The following is a 14,503-nucleotide window of genomic DNA, read 5'->3' as shown; positions in this document are numbered from 1 at the left end:
TCTCTCCTTTCCATAGCAGGAGATTATTTCCTGCTGGTCCAGACAGAGCTTGGGGTTGTTCCCCTTTGCCCCAGGTCTGCAGGGACCGAGGCTGTGCAGCTGGTGGGGCCACCGACAGCAGCCAGGGCCACCTCCAGCCATGCTGTGCTGTGCCAGCCACACGTGCCGAGAGCTCTGGGCTCTGCTGAGAGCGGGGTATGTTTTCTCCACATACAAGAGATAGGAGGAAAAAAAAATACCCGGCTTGAATTGTGGCCAGGGAGGTTTAGGTTAGCCATTAAGAAATGCTTTTGTGCAATAAGATCCCAAGTCAGTAGCTGGGACAGGCTGTACAGTCTTGATCAAGGAGGGGTTTTGAGAACAGAGAGGGAGAGGACAGCTCGAGGTCAATTCTGCTGGGCCAGTGAGGGAGGCATCAGGTATCTGAACCTTTTTCCAGTCCTAATCTCTGCAGCTCCTGGGTTTTGTGACCCCCCAGGTGGGTGATGTGCTTACCTGTGGAGCAGGAGACTGCACATTTAACAGGCAAGACTAACCCAAATGGGCAGGCTGGAGCATGTGGGCTGGCTGTGCCACACTCACAGCACCCAAAAACCTCCCTCTGCCCCTGCCCTGCCAGCGCCCACCCTGTGCCAAGCAGGCACTGGCAACAAACCAACACTTAAAAGGGGAAAAAGGCAAAAAAAGCAGCTCAGGCGATGATGGCTGTTGCAAATATAGCCCAGAGTGGCCAGGGGAAGGCTGAGCATGGGACTGCTGCTTGAAAGGGGTGGAAATGCAAGGAATGACTTGTGCGCTTGTTTCCTCTCTCATCCCCGAATTATCCTATTCATCTTCTCCCCTGCACTCACCCCACCCGGTACACTCCCACCCCCCTTCATTCACGTCTATAGCAAGATTATGCGAGTGTGGCTGGAGAATTAAACATCGTGGCTGTAATTCACACCAAGGAAGGCCTGGGCAAGGCAGATGCAGGGTCCCATCCTACCATCCAGCCTCCTTGGTGGCAGCCAGATGTATGGCCACCCGGGGCAGGGAGGATGGGGACATGTTGCTGGGGATGCTGGCCTGTGGGAAGGCATGTGAGTGAGCCAGCGTGGATATGGGATGCCAGCCCAGCTGCCAGCGTTGGTCCAGTGAGCCCCGTGGTAGCCATTGAGGATGTACAGCTTGGGAACCCTCTTTGCACCCCCACAATGGGGGAGTGGGGAGGAGAGGAAGCCGTGGCCAGCTCTGGAGCAACAGTGACTGACGTTTGCTTGCTGGGAATCTGTTGGGGAATATTTTTATCTGCTGGGTGTGAGTGTGCTACACGTCAGAGCCATCTGCCACACAGTCATTTTGGGAGAGCTGGAAAGTGCAGGCATGAAAATCTGTGAGAGTGTATTCCTGTGCCCTTCAAAGCCATGTGTCCCCAAGTCTCCTCCCTGCGGTGTCTGGAGATGGAGCTGGGACAACTTCTTGTCCTGCTGTGGGAGAGACAAGCTCTTGCATTCCCTAAAATGGAGATGGTCTTGAGCTCTGCACAGCAAGTCTCGTGCACTGGAAGCCGGTTAGGACGTGGGAAGCTGAGTGACACCCTCACAGCAGCCTTGCTGCACACCCAGCCTGTTCCCCCCATCCTCTTAGCATCTTTCCATCTTGCTTTGGTGTGTACAGCACCTCACACCCTGCTGTGGCAGAGCCTGGCTGGCGTCAGCACCCCTGCAGAAGGTAATGAGGAGCAAACCCACCCCTTACCCCAGAGCCAAGCAGTTACTGCAGGAGGTTTCCGTCTGCTGGACGGGTGAAGGAGCCCTAGGATAAAAATAAGCGATAAAAATAAATGGAGACATCAGCCCATGCTGAAGCACCAGATCTGTTTGTCCTAAAATATCAGGCCGTTGACATTCGAAACCCAGATTCAGAGCGTCACTTTGCAACTAGCAGAATCCCCCCATCCTTGTGACAGATGCCCTGGGTTAAACACCCCCTGAATTTGTGGTATCTGGGGTTTTATCAAAGGAGACTGTTTCCACTCAAGCCTCCCTTGTTCCAGCCCCACTGCTCTGCCTCAGGAGAGTGAATGCGCCTGGTTCAGTTTTACAGTGAGCCATCTCCTGCTGATGAGCTGGAGCAGGGAAGACACGCCTGTCCAGTTCCCTTTCAACACTTCCGAACCTCCTTGTGGCCCAGGCTTTCCTACCAGAGTGTAGGATTTAACCACCCTTAACGATAGCCAGCCCAAGGGCTGCGTTCAGCCAGGCTTTCCTAAAGGGTTACATCTGAAATCTTTATCCCAGAACAACCTCGCAAGTAAATTCCCTGACAGACAACTGGAAACACCACCAGGCTGTGGCAGACCTCTGGCCAGGACCAGAATTAGATCAAACTGAAAGCTTAAGCCCTCACAGGACCCCAGCTGGATTTTTCAGATGTAATCGGTGCCGCTTCTGAGCTTGGGGTTCCTTTCTGCTGCCAAGATTCGTTGGTGCTAGACGGCTGCCCCGCTCCCGCAGACGTGAAGTTAAAATCGATCCAGCAAATCCCACACAGGTGGGAATTACTTGTATTGATTTTTAGTGTAAGCCCGTACATCGCCGATGTGGACTCGGTCGATGCCAGTAAGATTTATACTGACTTAACCACACCCCTGTGAAAGGTTTGTGCCAATTTGTCTGGAGCAAATTCAAAGTGGTTTTAGTTAAAAAGACGTAACTTTGTTGTGCAGACGAATGCTTGGGCAGGAGCAGCGTGTCTGGAGCTCTGTGCTGGAGAGGAGAGGTGGCATACTGGAGGAAGGTGAAGAGAAACTGCAGGGTAACCAGGTCTCCTCTGGTTTCTCCTTCCCTACCCTTCCTTCTCTCCAAAAAGCTGGCAGGGCTGCAATTTTTCCACTGAATGAGATGACGGAAATTTGAAATGCCAAGTTGTGCAAGGCCCGTGGTATATGCTGGAAGAGGCTCCGTGCAGACGCAATGCGGGTGATGTCACCGTGTCTCAGTCTCCTGCACCAGGGCCAGCAACGGCTGCACCAGGTCTGCCCAGCCCAGGGGTGCCTGTGCCAGTGGTGGGGTCACCTTGGGGGTCCCCCTACATAACAGAAGAGACTTGCAGCCAACTCTGTGTGCGGGCAGAGCCGAAACAGCTCTGGCAGCCCTACAGACAGCAGGAGCTCAGCTCCCTGACAGGTAGGGGAGATGGGGACGTGAGCCCCAGAACTGGGGAGCATCCTGTGCTACCGTGGCAGTCCTCAAGGTATCTTCTAGGGCTGGAAAAGAAACACTGAGTCTGGGGGCAGAAATACTAATGGGGAGAGAGAAGAGTTTTGGGGGAGGTGGGAAATTAGAAGTTTTCACCCTGGAAAAAACCCTCTTTTTAAAACTAGTCTTTTTAAAACTAAACTGCAAGTCTTTGGGTCTGCTTTTGTCTCTTTTCATCCTGGGAAAGCGAGAGAATTGGGGAAGGGGAATCACCCAAGCAGTTTGGGGTGAGGAGGCTGGGGAGGTTCTGTCAGATGTGTGAAAATGCTGGAGAAGGCGAAAAATTCAGAGAAAAATCTCTTTTTTGAGAGAGGCTACTTTTGTGTTCCTTCAAAAAAAAAGTTTTTCATGAAAAATTTCAGGCAGTCTTATTGTTTTGCTGCAGCCTTTGATTTAACTACTTGATCAAGTATTCGACAAAACCCTCCGTGTTTTTCAGGAGGTTTCTTAAATCCCGCCGAGGTATGGGATTATGAGAAACAACAAATGGCAAGCTGTCTCTAACCCTGCAGACTTTCTCACTCTCGTTTTCTCTCTCACTTTGGAATAAAAAATGCAGTGCTCCCTGCTGAGTTCTCTTTAAAATTCACATTGTCTCTTCAAATAAAGGCTGGGGGGGTGAGGTAGTGCTTTGAAAACCAGAACTCAGTCATACATTGCAGGGCCAGATCCTAGAGGATTATTTTCTCTCCGGACACTTTATAACTTCATGAGAACTTCTGGCCTGGCTTGTCTCACCAGCTGGGTGTGAGTGGCCCCGGAGGATGACAAGGTGACTGAGAACCCTACACCCTTTCCCATCAGGATGGCTGGATTTGTCTCCGGAGAGTTTTTAAACCATGATAAAGCAAACTCGAGCTTTCTTTGCCCTTGGGGATGGTGCAGCCCATCTTCTGTGCAGGCAAGGGATGCTCCCTGCATCTCTGCCCAAGGGGAAGCCCTGCCACAGCAGGAGCCTCTCCATCACGGCTGACCTGGGCTGTGGTAACATGGCCTTCCCTTGCTTTCGGAGTAATTCCTTGACTGCAGCCGCCTGCACTGCCCCAAGGAAAGCTGCTGGAAAGCTCAGAGCTGAGCGAGCATCTCATTCCCATGAGAAGTGCCTGGCGGGGCAGCGTGGCTGTGCTTTGCTGTCCGCGGGCCCTGGCCAGGGAAATAAATAGAGGGTCTTTTCTTCCTGACCCGCCTGGCATTTCACTGACAAAAGCTTGAGAGCAAGGGGGTGAAGCCGGCAACTTCCTTTGCTGTTGTTTCAGCCTGTCCTTCCTCAACATGGCAATGAGAGAAATGAGTATCATAAAGGAGCATATTGAAATGTAAACTGCCACACATTTCTTTTTTTTTTTTTAAATGCTGCTGTCACAAGGCCATTACAGTGTCATGGGGCAAATGACATTGCGCCGGGACACAGCACCGGGTGCAGACACAGGGATGCTGCAGCAGGACAGGGCTGCCGGCGCAGCATCTGCACCCAGGGGACACGGACAGTGAGACCTCATCCTGCCAGGTGGGGAGCAAGGTCTCCTTAAGTAGACCCTTTAAGTGACATCGCAGCCCTGCAGAAATGCGACAGTGTCTGTTATTCTTGCAGTAGTGTTCCTGTGATTTTCAGTAAACAGAAGCAAGCAGTAATTGTTGGACCTAAATCCCTGGTCCAAGGGTTTAGCAGGGCTTGTACACACCGGTGCATGTGTCTGCGAGCAGGGCTGGGTATGAAGGAGGAAGAGTGGCCGCAGCACCTTGGGGGGTGTGTGTGTTCCTGAGGCCTCTGTCCTGCCAAACTCTTGGACACAGAAAATCGGAGAAAAACACCAGTCGGTTTTGTCGAGTCTTTCATGTACATAGTTCAAACCTGTCACAGCGCTGCCAAAATTCATCAGCTTGGTGGCCCTATTAACCTGGTGCAGAGCTGAACCGTCTGCAGCTCCAGTGCAGGAAGGACAGCCAGCCCAGCCCCTTCCCGGGAACCTCTCCTTCCCTGGCGGGGCACTCCGGAGCTGGCGATGGAGGGGAGCGGGAATGCCGGGTGGCAGCTCCCCACGGCCGGGGGATGCGCAGCCCCGGCTCCATGCTGCGGCCAGCGATGCCGCGGCGGTGCGGAGCGCGGCGGCCCCGGGCTGGCGTGGCCCCGGCGGCGGACAAGGCCGGGCCGGGCTCCCCGCGGGGGGCGGGCACAGCGGGGCGCGCCCGCTCGGGGCCGGGGCCAGCCTGCTGGCGGGGAGGGGGGGCAGGCAGCCCCGGGCTCCGCTCCTCCTCGCTGGGCGGGCGAATCCCAGCTCCTGATTTTCCCGGGGGCTGCAGAGGCTTGTCCCGGCCCTGCGCGATCCTGCTTGGCTGCCGCCCTCCCCGCCTCCCTCCTCCTCCTCCTCCTCCTCCTTCACCACCCCATGTGCTTCCTGCCGGGCCAAGTTTGCAGAGCGCCGCCGCACGCCGGGCCAGCGGAGCGGAGCCGCGGCGGAGCAGGGTGCACGGCAGCGGGCGCGGCTGCTGCGCGGCGCGGCGGGGCAGGCTCGGCGGAGGGCCGGCTCCGGCCTCGGGGCGCTCTCGCCCGGCCCCTGCCCGCCCGCACCATGCCGCGGCGGCGCGGCTGCCTGCCGCCCCTGCTCTGCACTTTAGCCGCCCTCAGCCTGCCGCTGCTGCTGGCCGCCGAGCCCCGCGCCAAAAGTTGCTCCGAAGTGCGGAGGCTCTACGCCGCCAAGGGCTTCAGCCAGAGCGAGGCGCCCAGCCACGAGATCAGCGGTGAGTCGCGGTCATCGCCGCCGCCTTTGTGCGCGCTCGGCCCGGCCCCGGACCCGCGGTGTGCGGGGGCACGGCCCGGCCCGGCTCGGCCCCCCGGGGCTCCCCTTCGGCGCTTCTCTCGGCCCGGCTCGGCTCGGCGCTTGTCCCGGCCCGGCTCGGCTCGGCTCCCCCGGGGCTCGGCTCGGCGCTTGTCCCGGCCCGGCCCGGCTCGGCTCGGCTCCCCCGGGGCTCGGCTCGGCGCTTGTCCCGGCCCGGCTCGGCTCCCCCGGGGCTCGGCTCGGCGCTTGTCCCGGCCCGGCTCGGCTCCCCCGGGGCTCGGCTCGGCTCCCCCGGGGCTCGGCTCGGCGCTTATCCCGGCCGGGCTCGGCTCCCCCGGGGCTCGGCTCGGCGCTTGTCCCGGCCCGGCTCGGCTCCCCCGGGGCTCGGCTCTGCCGGGGCCCGGCTCGGCGCTTGTCCCGGCCCGGCTCGGCTCTGCCGGGGCCCGGCTCGGCGCTTGTCCCGGCCCGGCTCGGCTCCGCCGGGGCCCGGCTCGGCGCTTGTCCCGGCCCGGCTCGGCTCCCCCGGGGCCCGGCTCGGCTCTGCCGGGGCTCGGCTCAGCGCTTGTCCCGGCCCGGCTCGGCTCCCCCGGGGCTCGGCTCGGCGCTTGGCCCGGCCCGGCTCCCCCGGGGCTCCGCCGGGGCTCGGCTCGGCTCCGCCGGGGCCCGGCTCGGCTCCGCCGGGTCTCGGCTCGGCGCTTGTCCCGGCCCGGCTCGGCTCCGCCGGGGCTCGGCTCGGCGCTTGTCCCGGCCCGGCTCGGCTCCGCCGGGGCTCGGCTCCGCCGGGGCTCGGCTCGGCGCTTGTCCCGGCCTGGCTCGGCTCCGCCGGGGCTCGGCTCCGCCGGGGCTCGGCTCGGCGCTTGGCCAGGCCCGGCTCGGCTCCGCCGGGGCTCGGCTCCCCCGGGGCTCGGCGCTTGTCCCGGCCCGGCTCTCCCGGCCGGCTCGGCTCCCCCGGGGCTCGGCGCTTGTCCCGGCCCGGCTCTCCCGGCCGGCTCGGCTCCCCTGGGGCTCGGCGCTTATCCCGGCCCGGCTCGGCAGCGGTAGGACCCGGAGCGCTCGGCCCCCGTGCGGGGCGGCGGGCGGACCGCGCCTGTTGCCGGCCCCGCTGCCCGGCGGGGGAGCGCGGCGGCGGGCGGCCCCGTCTCGCCCCAGGTGCCGCTGGCACGGCGGAGGGCCGCAGGAACGGTTTCTTTTCCGCTTTTTTCTTTTCTTTCCCACTCCCCTTTTTGTTTCTTCCCTCCACCTTCGTCCTGAGGTACTCCCGCATCCAGGGGACAGGAGTGCTCGCAGCCGGCAGCAGTAGGAAATGGTAGCTAATGTGCTCACACCCAAAACATTTTATTCTTTTTGTTTCATCCTTCATCTCCCTCCCAGGGCCGCTGCTTTTATTTCCCCTTCTGAATGACCTACTGGACCGCATTCTCCGCGGAACAAAGGAAGTGCCTTTTTAGCTGGAACCCTCGGAGACCACCAAGGACTCCAGCTCATGCACTGCTATTTCGCACTACTTTCAACAATAACAAAAATGCATGACTGAATGGCTCAAAAATGTGGAGTGTGAGAGGCATTCATTTCGGTCTAGGACACTGTCACAACACAGACAGACCCCAAGTAAATACCTTTAGACGTCTGAGATAGAAGCTGGGGGTAATCTTTACCATTGGTGTGCCCTCCAGATATGCATACATTATCCTTTTCACTGACAAAACTGAAATGATTTCAGTCGCTTGCGCTTTTATATTGTCAGGCTAATGATATGCGTTTAGCCTACATCTGTTGGAATAAAATTGCAGGCCCGTTTACTTCTCCAAGAAATATTTTAATGAGAAACGTCTGACTGGTTGCAGTTAAAATACTCTCTCCCCATCACCCTCCCTGCTCTGTAAAATGGTCCCTAGTAAATAGGCTTGGATTTGGTTTGAGTCCAGCCCTCATCGGTGTAGGATCAGGATGCGAGCAGGCTTCCTCATACATCCCGTATCGGGAAGATTTGACCTAGCCCTTATTCTATATACTCTTGTTTGAGGTGACTTGGTGAGCTTTGGAGGATATCGGGAGTAGATCGTGCTGGCAGGCCTTCTATTTGAGGCTCAGAAACTGTTGTTGGTTTGACCCTGTGCCTTTGAAATCAGGGGTTGGAGAAATGTGATGAGCAAGGTAAGATTATTTAACAAAAGAAGGGCTTTCTGCAATGATACGCTGAAAATATCGTCTGGGTTACGTCACTGTTTGGGGGATGCTGGGAGCCTGCGGCTGGCCTCACCTGGTAAGCAACAGGTTGGGCAAAGTTACTTTTTAAAAGTCATCCTGCACCGCAGGGTGTTTTAGAGAGGATGGTGGAAGCCTTTAAAGGAGGTGTGCTGTGTACGGCTTCGGAGTGTGGTGTACCTCAAGTGCGGCTGCACTTAAAATTAAACCTCGAGAGGGGTGCTACACCTGCTGCAGTTTCACCTTCCCCCTGTGAATTCGTGTGGTTGTGGTGTGTCCTATTTAGAGGCTCCGGATCTCCCCTCCTGTGCCGCTCAGCTGGCGTAGGCGGGTGGTAACCACTCACCCCACTGCTGGTTTTGGTTTTTAATTCCTGAGCGTGTGGGGCTTCACCTGCTGTTGCCTTTGCGGAGTCAGCGCAGGGAGAGGGTGTGCGGTGGGCTGGGTGGGAAGCGCTGCCTGCGATGATGATGATGCTGATGATGCTGGAGGCTGAGGGCTGGCACCAGGGTGGAAGGTCCGTGGTGCGTACTGTCTCTTGAAAAATGAGTCACTTGCCAAACCTTTGATGTCAGTCTGTGTTTCAGGTGATAGCAGTGTGTTTTCCTCCAGGTGGGTGAGTGAATTGGGAAGGCAGTTAGCCTGGCTGATCAGTGAGAATGAGATAAATCTGTGTAGGGAGAACTGGGTGTTTGGAGGAGTGTCCTGCTGGGGTGGTGGTGGAGATTGGTGACTTCCACTTGGAGATGCCTCTCTGCTCCCTGAACTGTGGTGGAGAACAGGTTGGAGAGAGTTTAGCGGGCTGTGGTGCTGATGGGATGACGTATGGAAACATGGTTGTTACTGGCGTGAACTTGAGTCTGAAGTCCATCAAGTAAGTTCTTTAGATTTTTGTACCAGTTTGGTGGACTGCGCTTTATTCTCCCGTTCTTCTACACAATTGCTTTAGATCACAGTGCACAGACAGAAACTTCCTCACACCTTTCCAAAAAGGTGTCCTAAAAGCTGTGGCAAATTAGTTTCTGTAAGTGTAGAGACTTCTCTCATGTCAGGGTTTAAAATGTCCTTGAATTGTTAAAGTGCAGCAGCTTGGTGACGAGGGCAGATGTGCCCCTGCACTGGGCTCTGTGACCGCAAGTGAAACTTGCCCCTCACAGGGGTCATCTGGGGCTTAGCAGCATCTCACATGGATTTAATTTTTTTTTTTTTTTTGCTACACTTATATTCTTCTGGAGCAGTAGCTGTGTACAACTTTGTTTTCTTTCAAGGAAATGCCTATTTCAGTAATCTTTCTATCTGTATCATTGCTATTTCCGTCACATTAAACACCTGTTCCTTGTTTGTAATTACTCATAAGTTCAATTTAATATTTGTTTAGACCAGGTTTAGGACCCAATTAGAGTATGCATAAATGGCAGGTTATATCTTAACTGAAGTACGTAAGCATTTCTGAAAGAAGTGTGCAGCTGGTCAGCTTGTTGCTTGCTTGATAAGAGGTCTAAAATGTGTTATTTGTAGTGTGGAGCATATAGAATTTGTTTCCTTTTATGTTAACTCAATGTTAGAGGTGTAAAGACAGCTGCTATAAATCTTCATGGAAAGATTTCATAAGTCACGGCCCTTTGGTACTGCCTTGTATCCAAGGGATCTTCAGTAGCTTCTGCACCTATAGCCCAGTGAAATATATTTTGCAGAGCTCACGGAAGTGGTGAGGTACAATCTTGATGCTGCTGTTGCTGGAGAGATCAGTGCTTGCATAGAGCTGATGTAGATGGTTGGTTTGTGAAACTTGGCTTTTGATAGTGTGTAGATAACGGCTGGTGTGGGGAGAGCACCAGCCTGTAACTGCTTTATAAGATGACGTTGAAAGTTTCCTGAGGAAAGGGCACATCTTGGGAAGGTCTCCGTCCTGCAGTCTGTAGCTGCTATTTTTGTTCTAATGCTACTCAAAGTTCCTTATTGAACCCACGTACGTGTCTCTGGGCTGTAGTGGTGATGGAGCAAAACTCCCTCAGAGTGACCATCTGCAGGGGCTCCTCGCCCTGGTTGGTCTGGTGCGGCTGCAGCATGAAATGCAAAGCAAGCTGGTGTTGGTGGCATCCAGAGGCCCACAGCAGGTGGCTGTGATTTAAAAACAAAACCCCCCAATGTTTCTTTCAAGAGGCTCCTTCTTGCCATCAGGTGTTAAATGGATGGAAATTCCTTCCCTTTTCCTGCTAATTGGAAGAAATAGATGTTTCTTTTCCTGGATTGAAAAGGGGGGTGGGGAGGGGGGAATAAATTTTGCCTGTTGATGGAAAACTGTATGAGTTAACCTGCAAATTTCCTGCAGAAGTGTAATGCCTCTCTCACTGGCACTGCTGTCCTGATTTCAGAGTGGCGTGGAGGCAGGCTCCAGTGGACGGTGCCCTGCTGGGAAGCACGGAATGAGCCTGGCACCTGCCTTTGCAGGGAGCTGGGCACAAGCAGGACTCTGTGTTCAGTCTTAGTGAAGATGCTCGATGTGATCTTTGTCTCTGAATTAATGGAATAGCCGCATTTATTTGGCTGGAGTGATGGAGAGCAGTTCTTTCACCATGATGGAGGAAATCACTTGGCCCTTGGTTTTTAGACTCCTGGGATTTTGCCCACAGTAACTTTGGCAGGGGTGCCCCGATGTCCTGCTGCTCACTCGTCCCTGGCGTGTTTGTGGTTGTCAGCTGGATGCCGATGATGCGTCACCCGGGTGTGCTGCCTTGGTCGATCGGCAAGGCTGCTTTGTTGGCGTTGCTGTTTTATGTATAAGCTTCAGCAAACGCTTTTTAAGGTTTTCATGTGCTTCTCTTCCATGTGGCCTCTTCCAACTGAGAAATGGTTTCTGGATCTCATCCAGGGCTGTGTTACTTGTGCTGTCTGGCACTGCTGTGCCTGTTGCAGGCAGTTTGCACAAGACGGCTCCTGGGCTCGTTGGGATAAGAGAAGTACCAGATAACGCCTGGTCCTCTTCCTCGCCATCCGTTTGAAGGTGTGGAGCTTCCTGGCCACCAGCTGTAGCTGTTTGCAGTGACTCTTGTCCAGTGAAGGCAGTGGTCCTTGGCCTGCAGGGTGGTTTTTCCTGCCTGGCATGTGTTAATTAGAAGAATTGCCTGACCACCTGTGGGTAGGGAAGTGACCATTGGAGAACATCCCTATGGCAAACACAAGTGCTGGCATGGAAAAGTAAATGAGAGAATCGCTTCAAGTATTTTTAGCTGCTTCTTAATGTCATTTAGCAACTGGAAACAACGGGAGGGGGGAGCTGGCAGCGTGGAGTCGCCCACAGGCCACTGGCGAGCGCCCTGGTGTCCGGTGCTGGCGGCTGCGTGGCTCGGCCAGCGTTGGCAAGAGCTGCCGGCGGCCCCCGGCTGAGTCACGGCTCCATCCGCCGCTCGCCTGGGACTCTGCTCGCTCTCTGTAAATCTGCAGCGCGGGGTTTTGTTCGACTGCAGCAGCGCGCCGTGTCCTAGCAGCCGGCAGCGCAAAGCATGTGGTTAGCAGCAACTGCTTGCAGTGGTCTGGGCTGAGTAGGAGTATCGTTTTCCTTGGCAGACACTTCATAGAAAGTTCTGTTTTTTCTGCCAGAATAAGCAGTCATTACATTCCATACAATTCATAGTCAAATTATTATCTATTATTAAAATTGCCTTAATTATCAGATGTTTCCTTAGACATGTAGCTGTTTTTTAAGAGGCTGAATAGATGTGTGTACATTGTGCAAGAGGCCTGAGCTGCACAATGTTTTCAGTACTGTTTTGTAGTTTCAGGGAGATTTTCTGTGGCTTTTCATATGTCAACAGACTTTTTATTCTCACTGAAACAGCAGCGGAGCAAGGCTGACATGGCAGCGAGGCGCTGGGTTTGCCTCAGGTCTCTGCCTCTCCCCTATGCCACGGTATTTATCCTTGATACCTGCAGAGCCAAGGAAGTTCAGGTTGAAGCATCCCTGCTGCCTGCAAGCAATAGGTGTGAGATGGCTCTGATGGGAGGAGGTCCCAGACAAGCATCTTCTGTCTTGGAGGTGCAGGTGGTATCTGCCCAGCGGGGCTGGGACCTCTCTCAGGAGGCTGGAAGGGTCCCAGGTTATTCGGGGTGGTGATGTCCGTGGTCTCAGCCTGCTCTGTTGTATTGCCTGAGGCTTTGTGCGGAACCCCATCGTCCTGGTTATGCGCAATGGGTTGCCAGCCCTGCGAGCATCCTGGAGCCTGTGTGGATGGAGAAAAAGGCTGCCAGCGCTTCTCCAGAGATGTTGGGCGTATGGTTCTCACCTCCTGTCCCCTCCACCTGTAGCTGCTCCCCTGATGAGTAGGGGGTGCTCACCACAGGGCTTCTATGGGTGTGCATGCGTGTCGAGTTGCATGGGATCAATTCTTCCCATTGCCCTCCTGCTTTCCTCTCCAAACTGCAAGTTTTGGGCAGTGCTGGCGTGGAGCATCAGGATTATCCTGCAAAATCCTTTGCCTCCTCCCAGAAGAGGAGCAACCCTTTGGGACCTGATTCCTTGCTTTTGTTCTACCTTTTTTTTTCCCCCAAGGAAATTCTTGTTAGCCAAAGAGGTCAGGATGTGGGTCTCTTCGCTGTCAGCCGCGGGGGGGGGGGGGGGGGGGGGGGGGGCTGAGAGCGGGCTGCCAGCCCTGGTCTCCGGGGCAATAACCTCCTTGCATTCCTTGCATTCCTCCTGCTTTCTCTTTCTTCTGAGATTATGAAGATAACTTCCTTCTCCCTTTGCTAAGCAATGCGAGGGCCTGTGAAAACGCTTAAATTTCCTCCTTGCTCCCTAAATTACCTTGTGTGCTCCCAAGATGCCCCATAGCAAACCCCTCGGGTGCCCTGGAAGGGGCAGTTGGTACTCTTTGCTGGGATTTGTGCATCTCTGGAAGAAAGCTGCTGCTTGTATCATTTTTTTCTTTAATTGCCAAACATTTTAATTAAAAGAGAACTACTTTGTTGCTGCCCATCTTACCTGCTTCCCAGTTTAAGGACATTCCTTAGCATTTCATGAAACACTTTTGCTTTTCTAGCAGAGATTTTGGTCATTCTGTGTGTTCCTTTGCCTGTGCAGCATGCGTGCAGTCCTGTGGAGGCTGCACCTGAAGTGCGGTGTTTGTTCCAGGGGATTTTCTTCTTGTTTACACCTTTCTGGTCAAGGAATGGTGCTCAGATAAAAGCAGCATGTTGGGAAGAGGGAGCCGGTGAGGAGGTGTCAGAGGTTTTATGGGTGCGGTGGCAGCCATGTGGGCTGTCAGCAGGCTTTGCCCCCGTGAGGATGCGGCTGCGACATTGTTTTTTTAGGGTGGTGGTTTGTGTTTGCAAACAGCCATGGCCGGTGTAGGCATCTTCCCCACCAGTTCATGCATTGCAGTCCGGCACATCTTGTGTCCTCATGGCGTGAGGTGGGATGGGGAAGCAGTGGTGGCCCCCAAGGGCAGTGGTGCATCACCTCACTGGCCAAGTACAGTGCTTGAAAGGATGGAGATGGTGCTTAAGAAATGTGTGTGTGGGTACCTACCAGTGGCATCGGCATTTGTTAAGGGCTGCTCAATGTTGATTTTAATGTGAAATTGGGGTGGTAGTGTCTCCTTCCCTGTGTAAAGCATTGCCTGATTCCTCCTCCCCCCAGAAAGGCACTCTTAGAAATACTTCTTTCTTGTTGCTCGTCTTTTGAGCAGAAAAATACAATCTGTTAGTTTCCCATCTTTGTATTTTCTGTGGCTTATGCCGTCAGTGGCTGATGGACTTGGATTTCTGTGTGTTCCCTGTGAGGGACTGCTCTCTCTGCTGGTTTTGGTGTAGGAAGGGTATGTGGTCAGCAGAGAGGAGCTGCCCTGAGTGAAGGATCTCAAAGGAATATTTCTCTTAATGTTTCCAATTTAGAAGTTGAGAATTGTCTGGATTTTAAGCAAATTCAGATGGGAGCAAACAATGATGAAATGTTTAAAATATGTTTCAACATTTTTGTGGGAATAGGAACTGTTCTTATACAGGCGAGGCTGCAGCTTTCAGGAGGTGAAAATATGTGGCCCTTACACATTGTCAGCATTGTTGCTGCTTTTTTCCCTTCTTTTTTTAAAAATGCTCATAGGAAATTGGCTTTGGTAATTGAGTTTCTACAGAACCACAACATCCAATAGCTGTTCCCTTCCAGGGGTCACACTTAGGTTAGTTTAAGTAATGTGCAGTCGGTTTAACCTCTTGTGGTTTGTAGAGCTATTCTAGAAATTACTGGTGATTTGGGGTGTGTTGGAGTAACAACTTCACAGGAAA

The 14,503-nt window shown here is 54.4% G+C and overlaps 1 protein-coding gene across 1 annotated transcript in view; it reads left to right on the top strand.

Moving 5' to 3' along the window:
• Nucleotides 1-5,669: 5,669 nt before the first annotated feature.
• The window catches only part of GPC4 (glypican 4), a 69,165-nt gene continuing 60,331 nt past the window's right edge, over nucleotides 5,670-14,503 (top strand). The window contains exon 1 of the mRNA XM_040614476.1: nucleotides 5,670-5,981. Coding sequence (XP_040470410.1) covers nucleotides 5,813-5,981 — 169 coding nt within the window. The 5' untranslated portion in view covers nucleotides 5,670-5,812. The remainder of the gene's footprint in view (nucleotides 5,982-14,503) is intronic.

The sequence above is a fragment of the Falco naumanni genome, chromosome 14 (assembly GCF_017639655.2).
Source record: "Falco naumanni isolate bFalNau1 chromosome 14, bFalNau1.pat, whole genome shotgun sequence".
NCBI lineage: Eukaryota > Metazoa > Chordata > Aves > Falconiformes > Falconidae > Falco > Falco naumanni.
Note: the sequence above shows the minus strand (reverse complement) of the source record. Positions and strands in the feature narration are given on the sequence as shown.